The 14164-nt window shown below is 41.3% G+C and overlaps 1 protein-coding gene across 4 annotated transcripts; it reads left to right on the top strand.

The window, feature by feature from the left end:
* Positions 1-1460: 1460 nt before the first annotated feature.
* On the top strand, positions 1461-10183 carry kcna2b (potassium voltage-gated channel, shaker-related subfamily, member 2b). Of its 4 annotated transcripts, XM_053643975.1 has the most exons (4): positions 1461-2785; positions 3057-3211; positions 3613-3819; positions 8220-10183. In XM_053643975.1, exon 4 carries the CDS (start codon positions 8309-8311, stop codon positions 9791-9793), a length of 1485 nt encoding a protein of 494 aa, XP_053499950.1. In that variant the 5' UTR covers positions 1461-2785; positions 3057-3211; positions 3613-3819; positions 8220-8308; the 3' UTR covers positions 9794-10183. The 4 variants fall into 4 exon arrangements, 3 of the variants coding, with proteins under 3 accessions (XP_053499950.1, XP_053499951.1, XP_053499949.1); XM_053643976.1 differs by lacking the exon at positions 3057-3211; XR_008387970.1 differs by lacking the exons at positions 3613-3819; positions 8220-10183 and adding an exon at positions 3401-3518 and having other exon boundaries at positions 1461-3211.
* Positions 10184-14164: the final 3981 nt, after the last annotated feature.

Raw genomic sequence — 14164 nt, 5'->3', positions numbered from 1 at the left:
TTAGCACTGCTCGGTTGGACCCACCAGCTCTCAGGGTACAAGGAAGACATGCATCAAGGCTCTGTTCTGGCCCCTAGGTCTTAGTATGAACCTCCCCTAAATGTCTTCAAATGATGACCTATTTCTTCACCATTAGCTCAGCAGTTTATTATAAAGAGAGACTATGTGTTTAACTATGCGGTGGTACACTTAGTCCCTGACCTAGTGAACCAGTATGAGGACTAGTGAACCAGTATATGTTTATTGAGACTTCAAAGCACTAATGTAAGTCACTTCTGTAAGGACGTCTGCCAAATGCCATAAATATAAATGTTAAACACTCTGGGGAAGAGAAAGGAGAAGTGTGAGGAATAAAGTGAGTGAGTGAATTAGCAGTTTCTGTTCTGGATATCGCCTGACACTCCCAGCACGCTGACTCTGCCTCTGGCTACGTCTCAATCCACAGGCTGTGTTTTCATCCTTCGATGAGACTCCATGTCCATACAGCCCCTCCATGTCCTGTGTAACAAAGTCAGAAAGTCAAAGCACCTTCAGCATGTACAGGGCTGAACTCGAGCTGATGTGTGTCCTACATCTGTCCTTCACAGAAACAGGAAGGGAGAAAGAAGGGGTTGAAATCCCATTCTAAATCAATGAGCTGCATTTGTGAGAGAGAGAGAGAGAGAGAGAGAGAGAGAGAGAGATACAGGGAGGAGTACTTTGGAAGACTAATAAAAATATCACAGTGAGATTGGACAGTAAGGCTGCTTTGACTGACAAAAAGAAACACACACACATACACACACACCCACACACACACACACACATACATACAAAGCCCTGATCAGCAGCATTAAATCAGCCAGATTCACTAATGCAGTAATAGTCAACCTCTATGTGTGTGTGTGTGTGTGTGTATGTGTGTGTGTGTGTGCATGTGTGTGTGTGTGTATGTGTGTGTATGTGTGTGTGTGTGTGTGTGTGTGTGTGTGTGCGCATGCATGCACCCATCATAATGGACTACTTGCCTCATGAATAATTAGCAGTGCACCATGGCCAGACTTTTACTGTGTTTGTGTCTGTAACATTAGGGTGTGTAGCTGAGGAACTCCTAATGCTTCCACCATTAAAGGAATAATAGTGTGTGTGTGTGTGTGTGTGTGTGTGTGTGTGTGAATAGTTCCATATATTTAAAGTTCACACGTATGTTCTGAAGTAAAATGAAGCATTCCTTAGCAAATGTGCTATGCGAATAAAACCACAATCACACAATAAAAGCATTTATACCTCAGCACTGTTGAGAATCTTGAATCTGATTGGCCAGAAGTTTAACTTTCATTCATCACACTCATTCACAAGGTTTTTTTTATGGTAACACTCCACATTAAAAAATGTTTTGCTATCTAACAAATAAAAGCATAAAATCGTTGATGTGGTGAAGTTTTTTTGTTTGTTTGTTTGTTTGTTTGGAGATGTTTATTTACCGTCATTTACCGTCAGTGCCTTGGAACTGTCACTAAGTTCTCCACCTCTTCAGGACAGCATTGGGATTTCTCACTAACATGAAAGCTGCATATTTGTTTGTTTTTTTGTCTTATTAAATTCAAGAGATAAGAAAGAGACGTCAGGCTACATCACACCACGGCGTCGTTGATTATTATATGTATCCGTGAGCCTTGGGTACCCATGACCCTGTCACCGGTTCACGGGTTGTCCTTCCTTGGACCACTTTTGGTAGGTACTAACCACTGCATAACGGGAACACCCCACAAGACCTGCCGTTTTTTTGGAGACGCTCTGACCCAGTTGGCTAACCATAACAGTTTGGCCCTTGTAAAAGTCTCTCAGATCCTTACACTTGCCCATTTTTCCTACTTCCAACACATCAACTTTGAGAAGTATTGGCACCCTATCTGGCCGGCTCTCGAAAGTATTGGCACCCCGCACGGCCAGCTCTCAAAAAAGAACTGGCGCCCTTGACGGTCGGCTCTAAAAAGTATTGGCGCACTACACGGCCAGCTCTAACAGTGCTGGCGCCCTATTTGTCCGGCTCTCGAAAGTATTGGCGCCCTACGCGGGCGGCTCTCGAAAGTATTGGCGCCCCGTCCCGGTTTCGCCACGGCAAGCACCACTCACATTTTCTTCAGGAAATGTACCGGTTTAGTTAATTTTATTATTTTGATTGATTTGTTATTTTAATAATTTTATTGACTGTTGGAGGATTTTTAGAGGCAATGTTAATGTTTGTCATTTTAGATAAATAATAAAAAAAAAACACTATAATGAATTTTTGTATTCAGTAATAACTTTGATTGGCCAGATAGTGTATTAATAACCTTTTATTTATTTATTTTTTTTGCCTATTTAATACCTTTATATATATATATCTCACATCATATTAATATTGTAAACTGTGACCAAACCCATAAGCGATTCTGAATAAAAGCGCGCATTACTTCATAGACAGCACTCACAGATTGCGCGCTTTGATATGTTTATCCCAGGCAGCAGAGGCACGCTCCCGTGCATGCGCGCGCCGTGGATGCGGATGCGCGCAGAAGGAGCGCGCACTGCGCCTCCGTGAAATCCTTCCTTCCTGCGGGCGCGCGTGTGTGTATGAGACTGCGTGTGCAAGTGTGTGAGAGTGTGTGTCTATGTGTGTGTGCGAGCGCGTGCGGCATCGCCCATCTGCAGCATGGACACAGCACTGTAAAATGGCACGATTAGGAACCAAACGACGGAAAGTCGGAGTTTATTGAGCCTTAACACGCGATGCGCGTCGTTAAAATGAGCGGAAGGGATGCAAGTAAGAGCAAGAGACCTTATTCACACCGGATACATTGACACGGAGATTTTTTTTCCCCCCCAGTGCATGTGTTTTTCTGTATTGCCTGCTTGAATAATAATAATAATAATAATAATAATAATAATAATAATACTAAGCATACTAATAATAGTAATAATAATAATAATAATAAATGGTGCCTGCTCCAGCCTAGTGCATGGTGTGGTGTGGTTCTGTTGGAGATGATGCAGCATGATGCACTGCAGCTTCGCCTCTCACTTTCGGCTTTCAGGAGTGCACGAGCCCGGTATCTGAATGCATACCATTCTCAGAAGAAAAAAAAAAAACAACAACAGCTGAATTTGTACCAGTTTAGTAGGAAATACTGCTGGAGTGCCATTTCTTTAACACCCAAAATGCAACCTGAGGAAAATAGGGAATGGAAACGTATGTATTCAGACAATATATTCCATTTTGTTAGCATACCTGCTCTATTTTTTTTTTTGGGGGGGGGGGGGGGGGGGGGGCTTAGGAATTGGGATAAAATAGTCAAGTGTTTGCATGCAGGTTTTATATCTGTAAAATATGGGTCCAGTGTGATACCTGCTGATTCCACCGTCACTCTGTTCTTTGCAGGTGTCTAATGCAGTCAGGACAGTTCAAGCTCTCTCAAACACATACACACATACACACATACACATATATATAGACATATACACACACATTAGGAAAGTAGAGGTGTTGGGGTTGGGGCGGGCGGGGGGATGGGGGGGTGGTGGTGGTGGAGGTGATGGTTGACAGTCCAGACCAGACTGCTCATTTCAGCATCTTTCAATGCAATTATGCAGTCAGAGGCTCCGATGTTTGATCATCTGTAAACGATGGATACATAAAAAGGTCGATGACAGCGTCCCGTTTGCTCGGCGCCCTTCGTCTGGGTGGAGGATCAGGATCACTGCAGCACAGAGAAACGCCAAGCCGCACCGACATACGCAGAGGAACCTCCACTCGGAAGGACCTGCAAATGATCCCGCTGTGTGTTTTGAGGGTCAGAGGTAAGTTCTCGTATCATAGTTCTACATCGTGCCATAGTCGACATGCTTGAGATGTGTGTTTTTGATACAGTGATATAATCATGCAAACACTTCATGTTTTGACTTTTGCTTATGATGATTTTATCGTCAAATTCAAAAGGTTTACAGGTACACTTTCAGGAAAAAAAAAAAAAAAGAAGAAAGGGTACACCGTTCCTTGTTGCTAGGGGTGGCATACTCAAACGTCCTGTACACCTTTTCTACCTTTAGTATGTATGTATGTATTACCTGGAAAGGTGCAGAGAGTACCGTTAACTCATTATGTACCCTTTTAAAGGTGCACTACAGTGTCTCCACTGTACATTTCCAGGTGAAAGACACTTATTAAAGCATACAAAACATAAACATACCACCTCAAAGTGTAGAGTTTAGTACCGTTTTTATTTATTTGTTTGCAGAGAGTGTATTATCAGTGTTTAATTATTAGTATCATAGAATCGATGTGCTATTATACGATGTTATATACGATGACGCACTACATCCTTTAGATATTAACTTCTCTTGAGGTTTCCACCCCAGTGACACTTAATTGTTTGTATCCCACTTTAAGACTCTCTTCCCCCCCCCCCCCCCAAGTGTGTTATACATTTTTACATTATATAAAATTGATTGCATTTCATCAGCAGATTATTAGTAGACTAGATTGGATTAGATGAACTGAATGAGAAAAAAAGATAGCGCTAGGGGGAATTTAACCTCAGATTGAGAATGTTTACAGGTAATGGATTCGTATTATATTGGTAGTTTATCGGTAGTTAAGAAAGTCAGCTTGTTAGATTGTTGACATTTCTTGTAAAATTCTCGTGTTTATAGTCTAAGCTCAGGTTTTAAGGATCAAATGCTTGTCACTGGTGTGTTACTGTGAAGGGTACGGGTAGTTTGACGAGTTACACATAATTAAGGTGTGTATTTTGACCTTAATGCCTGCTGTGACACCCTTGAGGATACATATGTTTAAACCTTGTACCTGTATAGTACTTGTTTCTGACAGCGCGCATTCTGTAAATGTCAACATGACCTTTTGTTTCGGTGGATTCATCTTTAATAGTACTTTATTAGTAGGCTTATTAGACTTTATCCTACGATCGAAGCTGAATCGAAGAGCAAATCAGGCTGATCACACACACACACACACACACACACACACTTCACTGCATCTTCTCCCCTCACCTTGACTCGGAATAGAATGCACCCATGTATTCAGTGACACTCAAACCTCTGTTGCAGGCTGGGAGCGGTTCAAATCCAATTCGCCTGTAGGGCACTCAAAGAGCGATTAGGTTTACGGTGCATAATTGAACCCAGAAAGGAGTGATGCAGCTTTACCAAGAAGAATATTGATCTCGTGCGGAGATAAAAGCAAACACGCGAGCGTCCCAGCAGAGCTGTCGGTCCGATAGATCAGAGCGCATCCGTCAGAGCCGTGCGCGAGCTTTATAGGTCTAGTAAGTGTACACGTTTAGCGATCCAAGTATATGTCTAAAGTGCTCCTGGGGTCAGTCGAGTCAGTACAACACAGAACACAATTCGATACACGTAATACAATTCAAAATACGCACAAGACAGGGTAAATAAATACAAAATACGCACTAACTACCAGGGTCGGGAAGGTTTACTTTAAAAATGTATCGCGTTACAGTTACAAATGACTTCTTTAAGAAAATGTCATCGGTAACGTAATCCAAGTAACACAATATGAAAGTAATGTAATGTGATTATTTTTGGATTGCTTCGAGGTCAGATATGTAAGTAAAGTCCAGAGAAAAACGATACGATCTAGAATACTTTTATTTAGAGCTTATTTTAGAGCTTAAGAACATGTTCGGTGTTTGGATTGGTTGTTAATAAAAATAAATAAATAAATAAAAGATCACTGTCCCTGATGCGGGTAACATTACGTCACAAAAGCTAGGGGGCGGGGTGGGGGGTGGGGGCGTGTCTTAACAGCGTTCGAAACGGTGTTACTATGAATGCGCACTTTAACACACTGGAAAAAGACGCGCCGTTAGCGTCGCATAAATATGCGCTGTGTAAATAACACCGGTTTCACTCCGCCCACGTTTTTACACTGACAAAAGCGTTTCAGAGAACGTGTTCATTTCTATCAAAAATTTATTTGCGGCTGCACCAGGAGGCTGCTCACGTGGGAACCAGAACTATAATCCAGCAGCTTTCTGTATTGCGTTGTGTCAAAAGATTCATTTCTTTGGTTTTAAATGGAAAATATATATATATATATGTAATCCTGGTAGTATTCGCATTTTTACTAAATGAACCTGTAATCTGATTACTATGTTTTTTGACGTAACTGTAACGGATTACCGTTACCAGTTTTTTGTATCCTGATGACATGTACTCCGTGACTCCCCAAGCGTGCTGACTACATAGTACATTATAGTATATTACTATATAAAAACAATCTGCAGGAACTACACTGACACAATATATGAAAAAAGCCATTTTCCAATCAGTTCCAGCCCCCTGCGTGGGCGTCCGTTTTAGTCTGCGTTAATGCACTCTCCAGATAAAGGCAGCTGAAATATTTGTTCTGTGGTTACAATTAGCTAATGCAGTAAAACTGACTCTTATCAACCAGTGATCTTTCTCAAAAACGCTAACATTTGAGTTCAAGCGTTTTCTAGCAAACTAACCGTCAAATCATTTTTCCCACAAGCATGTGCTAAGTTCACCCGTAATCCTCCTCGGCATATTGATAGTCTGGCATTTTCTTCCTGTAATTATTGCTCACAACAAAACAGTGTTACGTGCTTGGCATTTCATTTTATTATTATTTTTTTTAAGCTTAATGATGATTGTAAAACGAACAGGAGAACAAACATTCATTTACGCCTTCATTCACGAAATGAAGTTGAAATATCGCCTGCGTCAGGCAGTGTAAAATCATGTAGGGATAATTATATTCTACATCCTACGGCCCAAGCCGGCACCGATTTGAGAGCCAAACAACAACGTAAACACAGTTTGCTAAAGCATGGCGTAAAGTAACAGCTGCGGGGGATTTTCTAATTGTTTTAACTGCAGCTCGGAGAACACGTTTTCCCATTTTGAACTAAATCGACACCGGGGATTGGAAACGATTACGGGACATGAAAAACCAAACCCCAAACATGAAACGGAAGGTTTTCATTAAACGTAAATGAAAACGAGGATGCTGAATCGTTTCGGAGTGAACCGAATCGTTATTTAAAAAAAAAAAAAAAGTGCTTAACTGATTAATAACGAGTTGTGGTGTTTCCAAATTGCCGTAGTGTGTGAATGTGTGTGTGATTGTGTCCTGTGATGGGTTGGCACACTGTCCACGGTGTCCCCCGCCTCATGCCCGGAGCTCCCTGGGATAGGCTCCAGGCTCCCTCGTGACCCTGTGTAGGATAAGCGGTACAGAAAATTCCTGTCCAGAGTTCGTCACTTCCTGCATACCTGGCTACAGGAAGATCTCATATTAGCCGGCTTTTCGAAGATTGTCCAATGCTTGTAAAAAAATATATCTATATTTTCCTACAATTCTCCAAGCAACAAATCACACTGCAAAGTAAAAGCATGCTCTAAAATATTTCGAAATAAATACACATTTCTGCTTAAATGTTGTGTTCGCTTTTACTTCTACTATACGTTTACTATTAAGCAGAATATGCTGTCATGTCATATGTAAAGAACGCGATGGAACCGTTCTTTTATCTCATTTTTTAGCTTTGTTAGCTTAGCAGTGTCGCTCCAGGGTAATGTATATTAAGGGCATTCAAGTAAAATGTATGAAGGTTGTGCTACATAAAATTCTTTGCTTACAAACATCTGGATAAAAGACTAACCTGACTGAAAGTCGACAGCACTTACCTGTTAACGCTTAAGCGTTAGTGATTAGTTAACGGCTGTATAACGTAATATAATGTGACAAAAATTAGTTTTAAATTACAAAGTTTGAGTTCAATTTTTGTTATATTTAAGTGTATTTGGCTTGAAGAAATTGATTGATCAACTTAAAAAATTTTGAGGTAATCAGTTTGCTCAAATTTTTTGAGTTAAATGAACTGATCCGGTTTTACAGTGTAGTGGACAAGCGAGTAGCAATTCAAGTTGAGGCACTAGAACCTTGAGAAAATAAAATCCCGAGTAGATATACTGAAAAGAGGGACGCAACAACGTGGCTGGTTAATGCACTAGATGAACAAATACAGTAAGTACCCGAATGTGAAAGGAAATTCTGAGAAAGGGCATTAGAGAACCTGACACAATGAAATAATACTTCTTCTATAAGAAAATGGAACCTAGAGAACCTGTAAAGTTGAAATAAAGACTTTGGGAAAACAAGTCTTCTAAGCATTGTTTTCGTCTGCTTGTTGTAGGTAATCCTGGATCCTCATCTGACGTGTGAGAAGGTCAAAGACGTAGCGCGCACTCTTCCCCTACCTGTCCTTCACCCACTCTTCGCATCATGACCGTCGCTACAAGTGACCACATAGATGAAGCTGCGGCTCATCCGGGTCAACCTCAGGACATGTACGACCCGGAACCAGACCATGAGTGCTGCGAGCGTGTGGTCATTAACATCTCAGGTCTACGATTTGAGACACAGCTTAAGACGCTCTCTCAGTTCCCTGATACTTTACTCGGGGACCCTAAAAAGAGGATGCGCTACTTTGATCCGCTAAGGAACGAGTACTTTTTTGACCGGAATCGACCCAGCTTCGATGCCATCCTGTACTATTATCAGTCCGGTGGACGGCTACGGCGGCCAGTTAACGTCACTTTGGATATTTTCTCCGAGGAGATTCGCTTCTACGAACTCGGCGAGGAAGCCATCGAGATTTTCAGGGAGGATGAAGGATTTATTAAAGAGGAAGAGAAACTACTGCCCGAGAACGAGTTTCAAAGGCAGGTGTGGTTGTTGTTTGAGTATCCGGAAAGTTCCGGTCCAGCCCGAATTATTGCCATCATTTCCGTCATGGTCATCTTGATTTCAATCGTCAGTTTCTGCCTAGAGACGCTACCTATTTTTCGCAACGAGGAGGAGCTGCGCAAAACCTACAACAGCGACTCCAACTCTACAGTGATCAGTACATCCAACTACTTTACCGACCCCTTTTTCATCCTGGAGACTCTCTGCATCATCTGGTTCTCCTTCGAGTTCCTTGTCCGCTTCTTTGCGTGTCCGAGTAAGGCAGGCTTCTTCGTGAACATCATGAACATCATTGACATTGTCGCTATCATTCCGTATTTCATAACGCTGGGGACTGAGTTGGCTGAAAGTCCAGAAGATGGTCAACAGGGTCAACAGGCGATGAGTTTAGCAATTCTCAGAGTGATCCGATTGGTGCGAGTCTTCAGGATCTTCAAGCTGTCACGCCACTCAAAAGGTCTTCAGATTCTGGGTCAGACTCTCAAGGCGAGCATGCGAGAACTGGGGCTTCTTATCTTCTTCCTCTTCATCGGAGTCATCCTCTTCTCCAGTGCCGTGTACTTTGCAGAAGCAGACGAACCAGATTCACAGTTTATCAGCATTCCGGATGCTTTTTGGTGGGCAGTAGTATCCATGACCACTGTAGGATATGGAGATATGGTTCCGACCACCATTGGGGGTAAAATCGTCGGATCGTTGTGTGCTATCGCTGGTGTCTTGACCATCGCTCTTCCAGTCCCTGTCATCGTGTCCAACTTTAACTACTTCTACCACAGAGAGACAGAGGGAGAGGAGCAGGCACAATACCTCAACGTGACCAGCGTCCCTAAGATTGACTCGACGGAGGATCTGAAAAAGAGCCGAAGCGTTTCCAGCATGAGTAAATCTGACTACATGGAGATCCAGGAGGCCGTGAACAACAGCAATGAGGATTTCCGTGGAGAGAACCTCAAAACCGGCAACTGCACGCATGCTAACACCAACTATGTCAACATCACCAAGATGCTCACCGATGTATAGCTGGATATTTCTTGCAAGTAGAGGACAGATTGAAAAGCTTTTTGGGAAGGGATATGCCATGTTTATCTCTGTTTCCATGGCTTTAGGATGCTGAAGATTAGAGAAGCGGCAATTGACGAGGCAAATGATCAACAGATCTTTTGGAGAATGTGAAAAAAATTCCACTTGTAGTGGATTTGAGATAAAAGTTGTGTGTGCTAACCATGTCATCACCATAACCTTAACTATTCACCAACTGCAGCAGGAATACCTATCACTTATTTATAATCGGGAGACCGTTCCCTCATCTCTGCTTGTAGCCAAATTCGTAGCCAAACCACTAGAAATGCTAGCAAAGGTACCGTAAGGGACCATCGCTAAACTGTCAACTCAAAGAGGACTTTCCTCTTCGCTATAAACAAAGAGCTATAATAAAGAAAAAAAAAAGAATGTGGATAACACAGTAGAAGTATACTGCCAGCCACTGCAGCATTCCACGTGTAATGTAATGTAACATTCCTCTCAGCGAGCTATGAAGGTGTACAGTCGATCACAAAAATCAAGATCCACTACCAAGAGCTGGTACTATTTCATCAGTTATTAAACTCTAACATGGTGATTTCTCAAGTGTCATGCTGAAAGCATATATAACCGTAATGACTGCGAGAATATATGGTGTTACTCATTAAGAGATGACAAGAAGTAACACTATTTATATCGATTAGCTGAGGAAATGTGGATTAGCGTTTGGTAACACTTGAAGAAATAAAATCACGTAGTGCGATCAGATTTTTCTACTCGACTGTACGTGTGTGGTCATGGAGTAAATGTGTCTCATTGCAATATTTATTCATGCCATTTTCTTGTATTATTTATTCACTAGACTTGTGCACTTCCTGCATTGGATTTCAACAATGTGACATGTAATGGAATTTCTTTTTTTTTTTTCCATTTTTTTTTTCTTTCTCTCTAGCAGGGATTGTAGCTAGGACCTGTAACATGGAATGCCGTTCTATGGGGTAGTGGATGTTCAGTTTTCGTGGTTTGGGAAATGACATGGTCCAAGACATCCAAAGGATATTTGACATTGCTGTTATATAGACGCTTATCCACCGAAGAACATGAAGGAGGGTGAGGTTGTGTTGTTCTTTACTGTTTTGCATTGTTGGATGGATATGAGGTTGACACTAATGTCAGGGGCTGTATTCACAAAGAATCTTCAAAGTTAAAAGTCGCTTCTAACTGGCAGATTTAGGGGAAACTCTAGGGGAGACTCAAATTTTTAGTGGTGTTTTCAAACTATAACGCCATGGACACACTATGGTATAGACTGCTACGTGGACTCTGAAAACCAATAGGCCATTCTATGTCATACACACTAGTCAGGGGGAGACAGTGGCTTAGCATGTTTGCCTAGCACCTCCACGGCTGGGGGTTCGAATCCCGTCTCCGCCCTGTGTGCGTGGAGTTTGCATGTTCTCCCAAGCCTTCGGGGGCTTCCTCCAGGTATTCAGGTTTTCTCCCCCAATTTAGAGACATGCATTGTAGGCTGATTGGCATTTCCAAATCGAAAATATGTGCCCTGAGCTCCCTGGGATAGGCTCCAGGCTCCCCTGCGACCCTGTGTAGGATAAGCAGTACAGAAATTGGATGGATGGACACACTAGCCACTATCTGTATCTATATGTTCAATGCTACGAATATTAGTATCTGTATTTAAATATAAAGCCAGAGTGGGCGTGGCCTAAAGGGAAAGATTTTTTGGTTTGATTAAATATGAACTCCACTATGTATATATACAGTGCCCTACACTAATATTCGTACCCTTGGTAAATATGAGCAAATAAGGTTGTGAAAAATTGTCTTTATTATTTAACTCCGTTCTCATGGATATCAAACAATTTCAAACAAATCACAGGTTTAAATCTGTTAAATATATGTGTACAACAATTATTGCCACCCCTATGAATTTATGTGAGAATTATATATTTGAAGTATATTCCCACTGATATTTTACATTTTTTTTAGTATACCTTGGTTACTAGGAACAGGAAATTGTTCAACCGTGACTTCCTGTTTCACAGGGGTATAAATATGAGGTAACACATAGGCCAAATTCCTTTAGTCATTCATCACAATGGGTAAGAGCAAGGAATATAGCTGTGACGTGTGGCAAAAGGTTATTGAGCTTCACAAAATGGGGCGTGGCTATAAGAAAATAGGACAAGCATTGAAAATGCCCATTTCCACCATCAGGGCAATAATTAAGAAGTTCCAGTCAACTGGAAATGTTATGAATCAACCTGGAATTGGACGTGTGTCTGTATTGGAGAATTGCAGAAGTTAGTTGTGTCTTGGGGCCAGAAAGTCTCCAAAACTACAATCCGAAGTCACCTACATCACCACAAGTTGTTTGGAAGAGTTTCAAGAAAAAAGCCTCTACTCTCATCCAAAAACAAACTCGAGCGTCTTCAGTTTGCCAGACACTACTGGAACTTCAAATGGGATCGGGTTCTATGGTCAGATGAAACCAAAATAGAGCTTTTTGGTAATAACCAGAGGTGGTTTTGGCACACTGAGAGGTAGCCATATGGAAAAGTACCTCATGCCCACGGTTAAATATGGTGGTGGATCTTTAATGTTTTAATGCTGTTTTTCTGCCAGAGGACCTGGACATTTTGTTAGGATACATGGCATCATGGACTCTATCAAATATGAACAGATATTAAATGGAAACCTGACTGCCTCTGCCAGAAAGCTTCAAATGGGCCGTGACTGGATCTTCCAGCAGGACAATGATCCAAAACATCATCAAAATCAACACAAAAATGGTTTACTGACCACAAAATCAAGGTCCTGCCATGACCATCGCAGTCCCCTGACCTGAACCCCATAGAAAACCTGTGGGGTGAACTGAAGAGGAGACTCCACCAGCGTGGACCTCGAAATTTGAAGGGTGTTGAGAGATTCTGTATGGAGGAACGGTCTCAGATCCCTCGCCATGTATTCTCCAACCTCATCAGGCGTTATAGGAGAAGACTCAGAGCTGTTATCTTGGCAAAGGGAGGTAGCACAAACTACTAAAAGGGTACCAATAATTGTTGCACACCTATATTTAACAAAGATATTTTTTTTTCATATAAACCTGTGTTTTGTTTGCAATTGTTTGATATCCTTGAGAGCAGAATATTTTTGTGAATTCTTTGAACCAAAGATCAAAAGGTTAAACAATAAAGGCAATGTTTTACAGCCTTCTTTGCTCATATTAACCAAGGGTGCCAAAATTACTGGAGGGCGCTGTATACACACATACTGTATATAAGCGGAAAAATATACATCATATGTAAGCATTTAGATGTTTGTTTTCATGTATGAAATGAATTTTTTTTTGCACTTGGATTTCGCACCAGCCAATCACTGCAACATGCCAGCATCATTCCTCATTCCTATCTTTAGTTTAGGAATTCCTTCATTTTAAAAAATGATCTCAGCAGTTGTGTTAAAACGTTTCAAGGGGCAACATTTAGTTAAGACATTTTATTGCCAATTACGAGAACTCCTAATGGCAAGATAAGATTCTTTGTGAATACAACCCCAGCTGTGCGATTTCACACCTCTAAATTGTTCCCTGAGCCACATGCCACTAGAAGCATGCGCAAAATGATCTGCTAGATATCCGCCGCACTGCTTCTCATATAAATCACGTATCGCTTGTTAGCTAAACGCATGTTGGTATAAATAGTACGAAAGACATTCTGTGAGGCTTCTGTATGGCCCATTTGCAATGTTCCCAGTCCAGTGGTTCCTAGTCAACAGGAATGTACCAACTCTGAAGTAGGAAGTATAATGGTTCTTGTGGTGGAAACACATCTATTGTCAGAGCCACAATATGACAGCAAAACTTTGACTGTTATTCTAATGATACCTCAGTATTAAGTACTGAGTACAAGATCATGGAAATGTTGTCTTCTTTTGCTAAGTGATGCTTAGCCCATAGCAAATTTGATCATATGACATCACTGCTAGTCTTTCCTTTTATTTCTTAGTGCTTAGCATACATTTTGACCACACCTAATAATAATAATAAGACGAAGAAGAAGAAGAAGAGGAATAGTTATCCCAGCTAACATGCTAGCAAGTTTGGCACACTTAGCTAGCTACATAATATTGACTAGCTCTTGCTTTAATATGGTTAGCTAAGCTAGTTAACATTAGATGAGTCAGCTAGGCCAACTGCTACATTTATGTGCATTATACGATCTTATATTTTATGCTGTAAAGCTAGAAGTTTAAAAAATTCAAAGAAAGGCTAGCACTGACATCACAGGTTTTTGAGGCTGAACTTAGCATAGGTCTGATATGGGGAGGTCCGGGCGTATAATAGTTTAAACC

The sequence above is a fragment of the Ictalurus furcatus genome, chromosome 15 (genome assembly GCF_023375685.1).
Source record: "Ictalurus furcatus strain D&B chromosome 15, Billie_1.0, whole genome shotgun sequence".
Classification (NCBI taxonomy): domain Eukaryota; kingdom Metazoa; phylum Chordata; class Actinopteri; order Siluriformes; family Ictaluridae; genus Ictalurus; species Ictalurus furcatus.
This window is presented reverse-complemented; position numbering and strand designations above follow the sequence as displayed.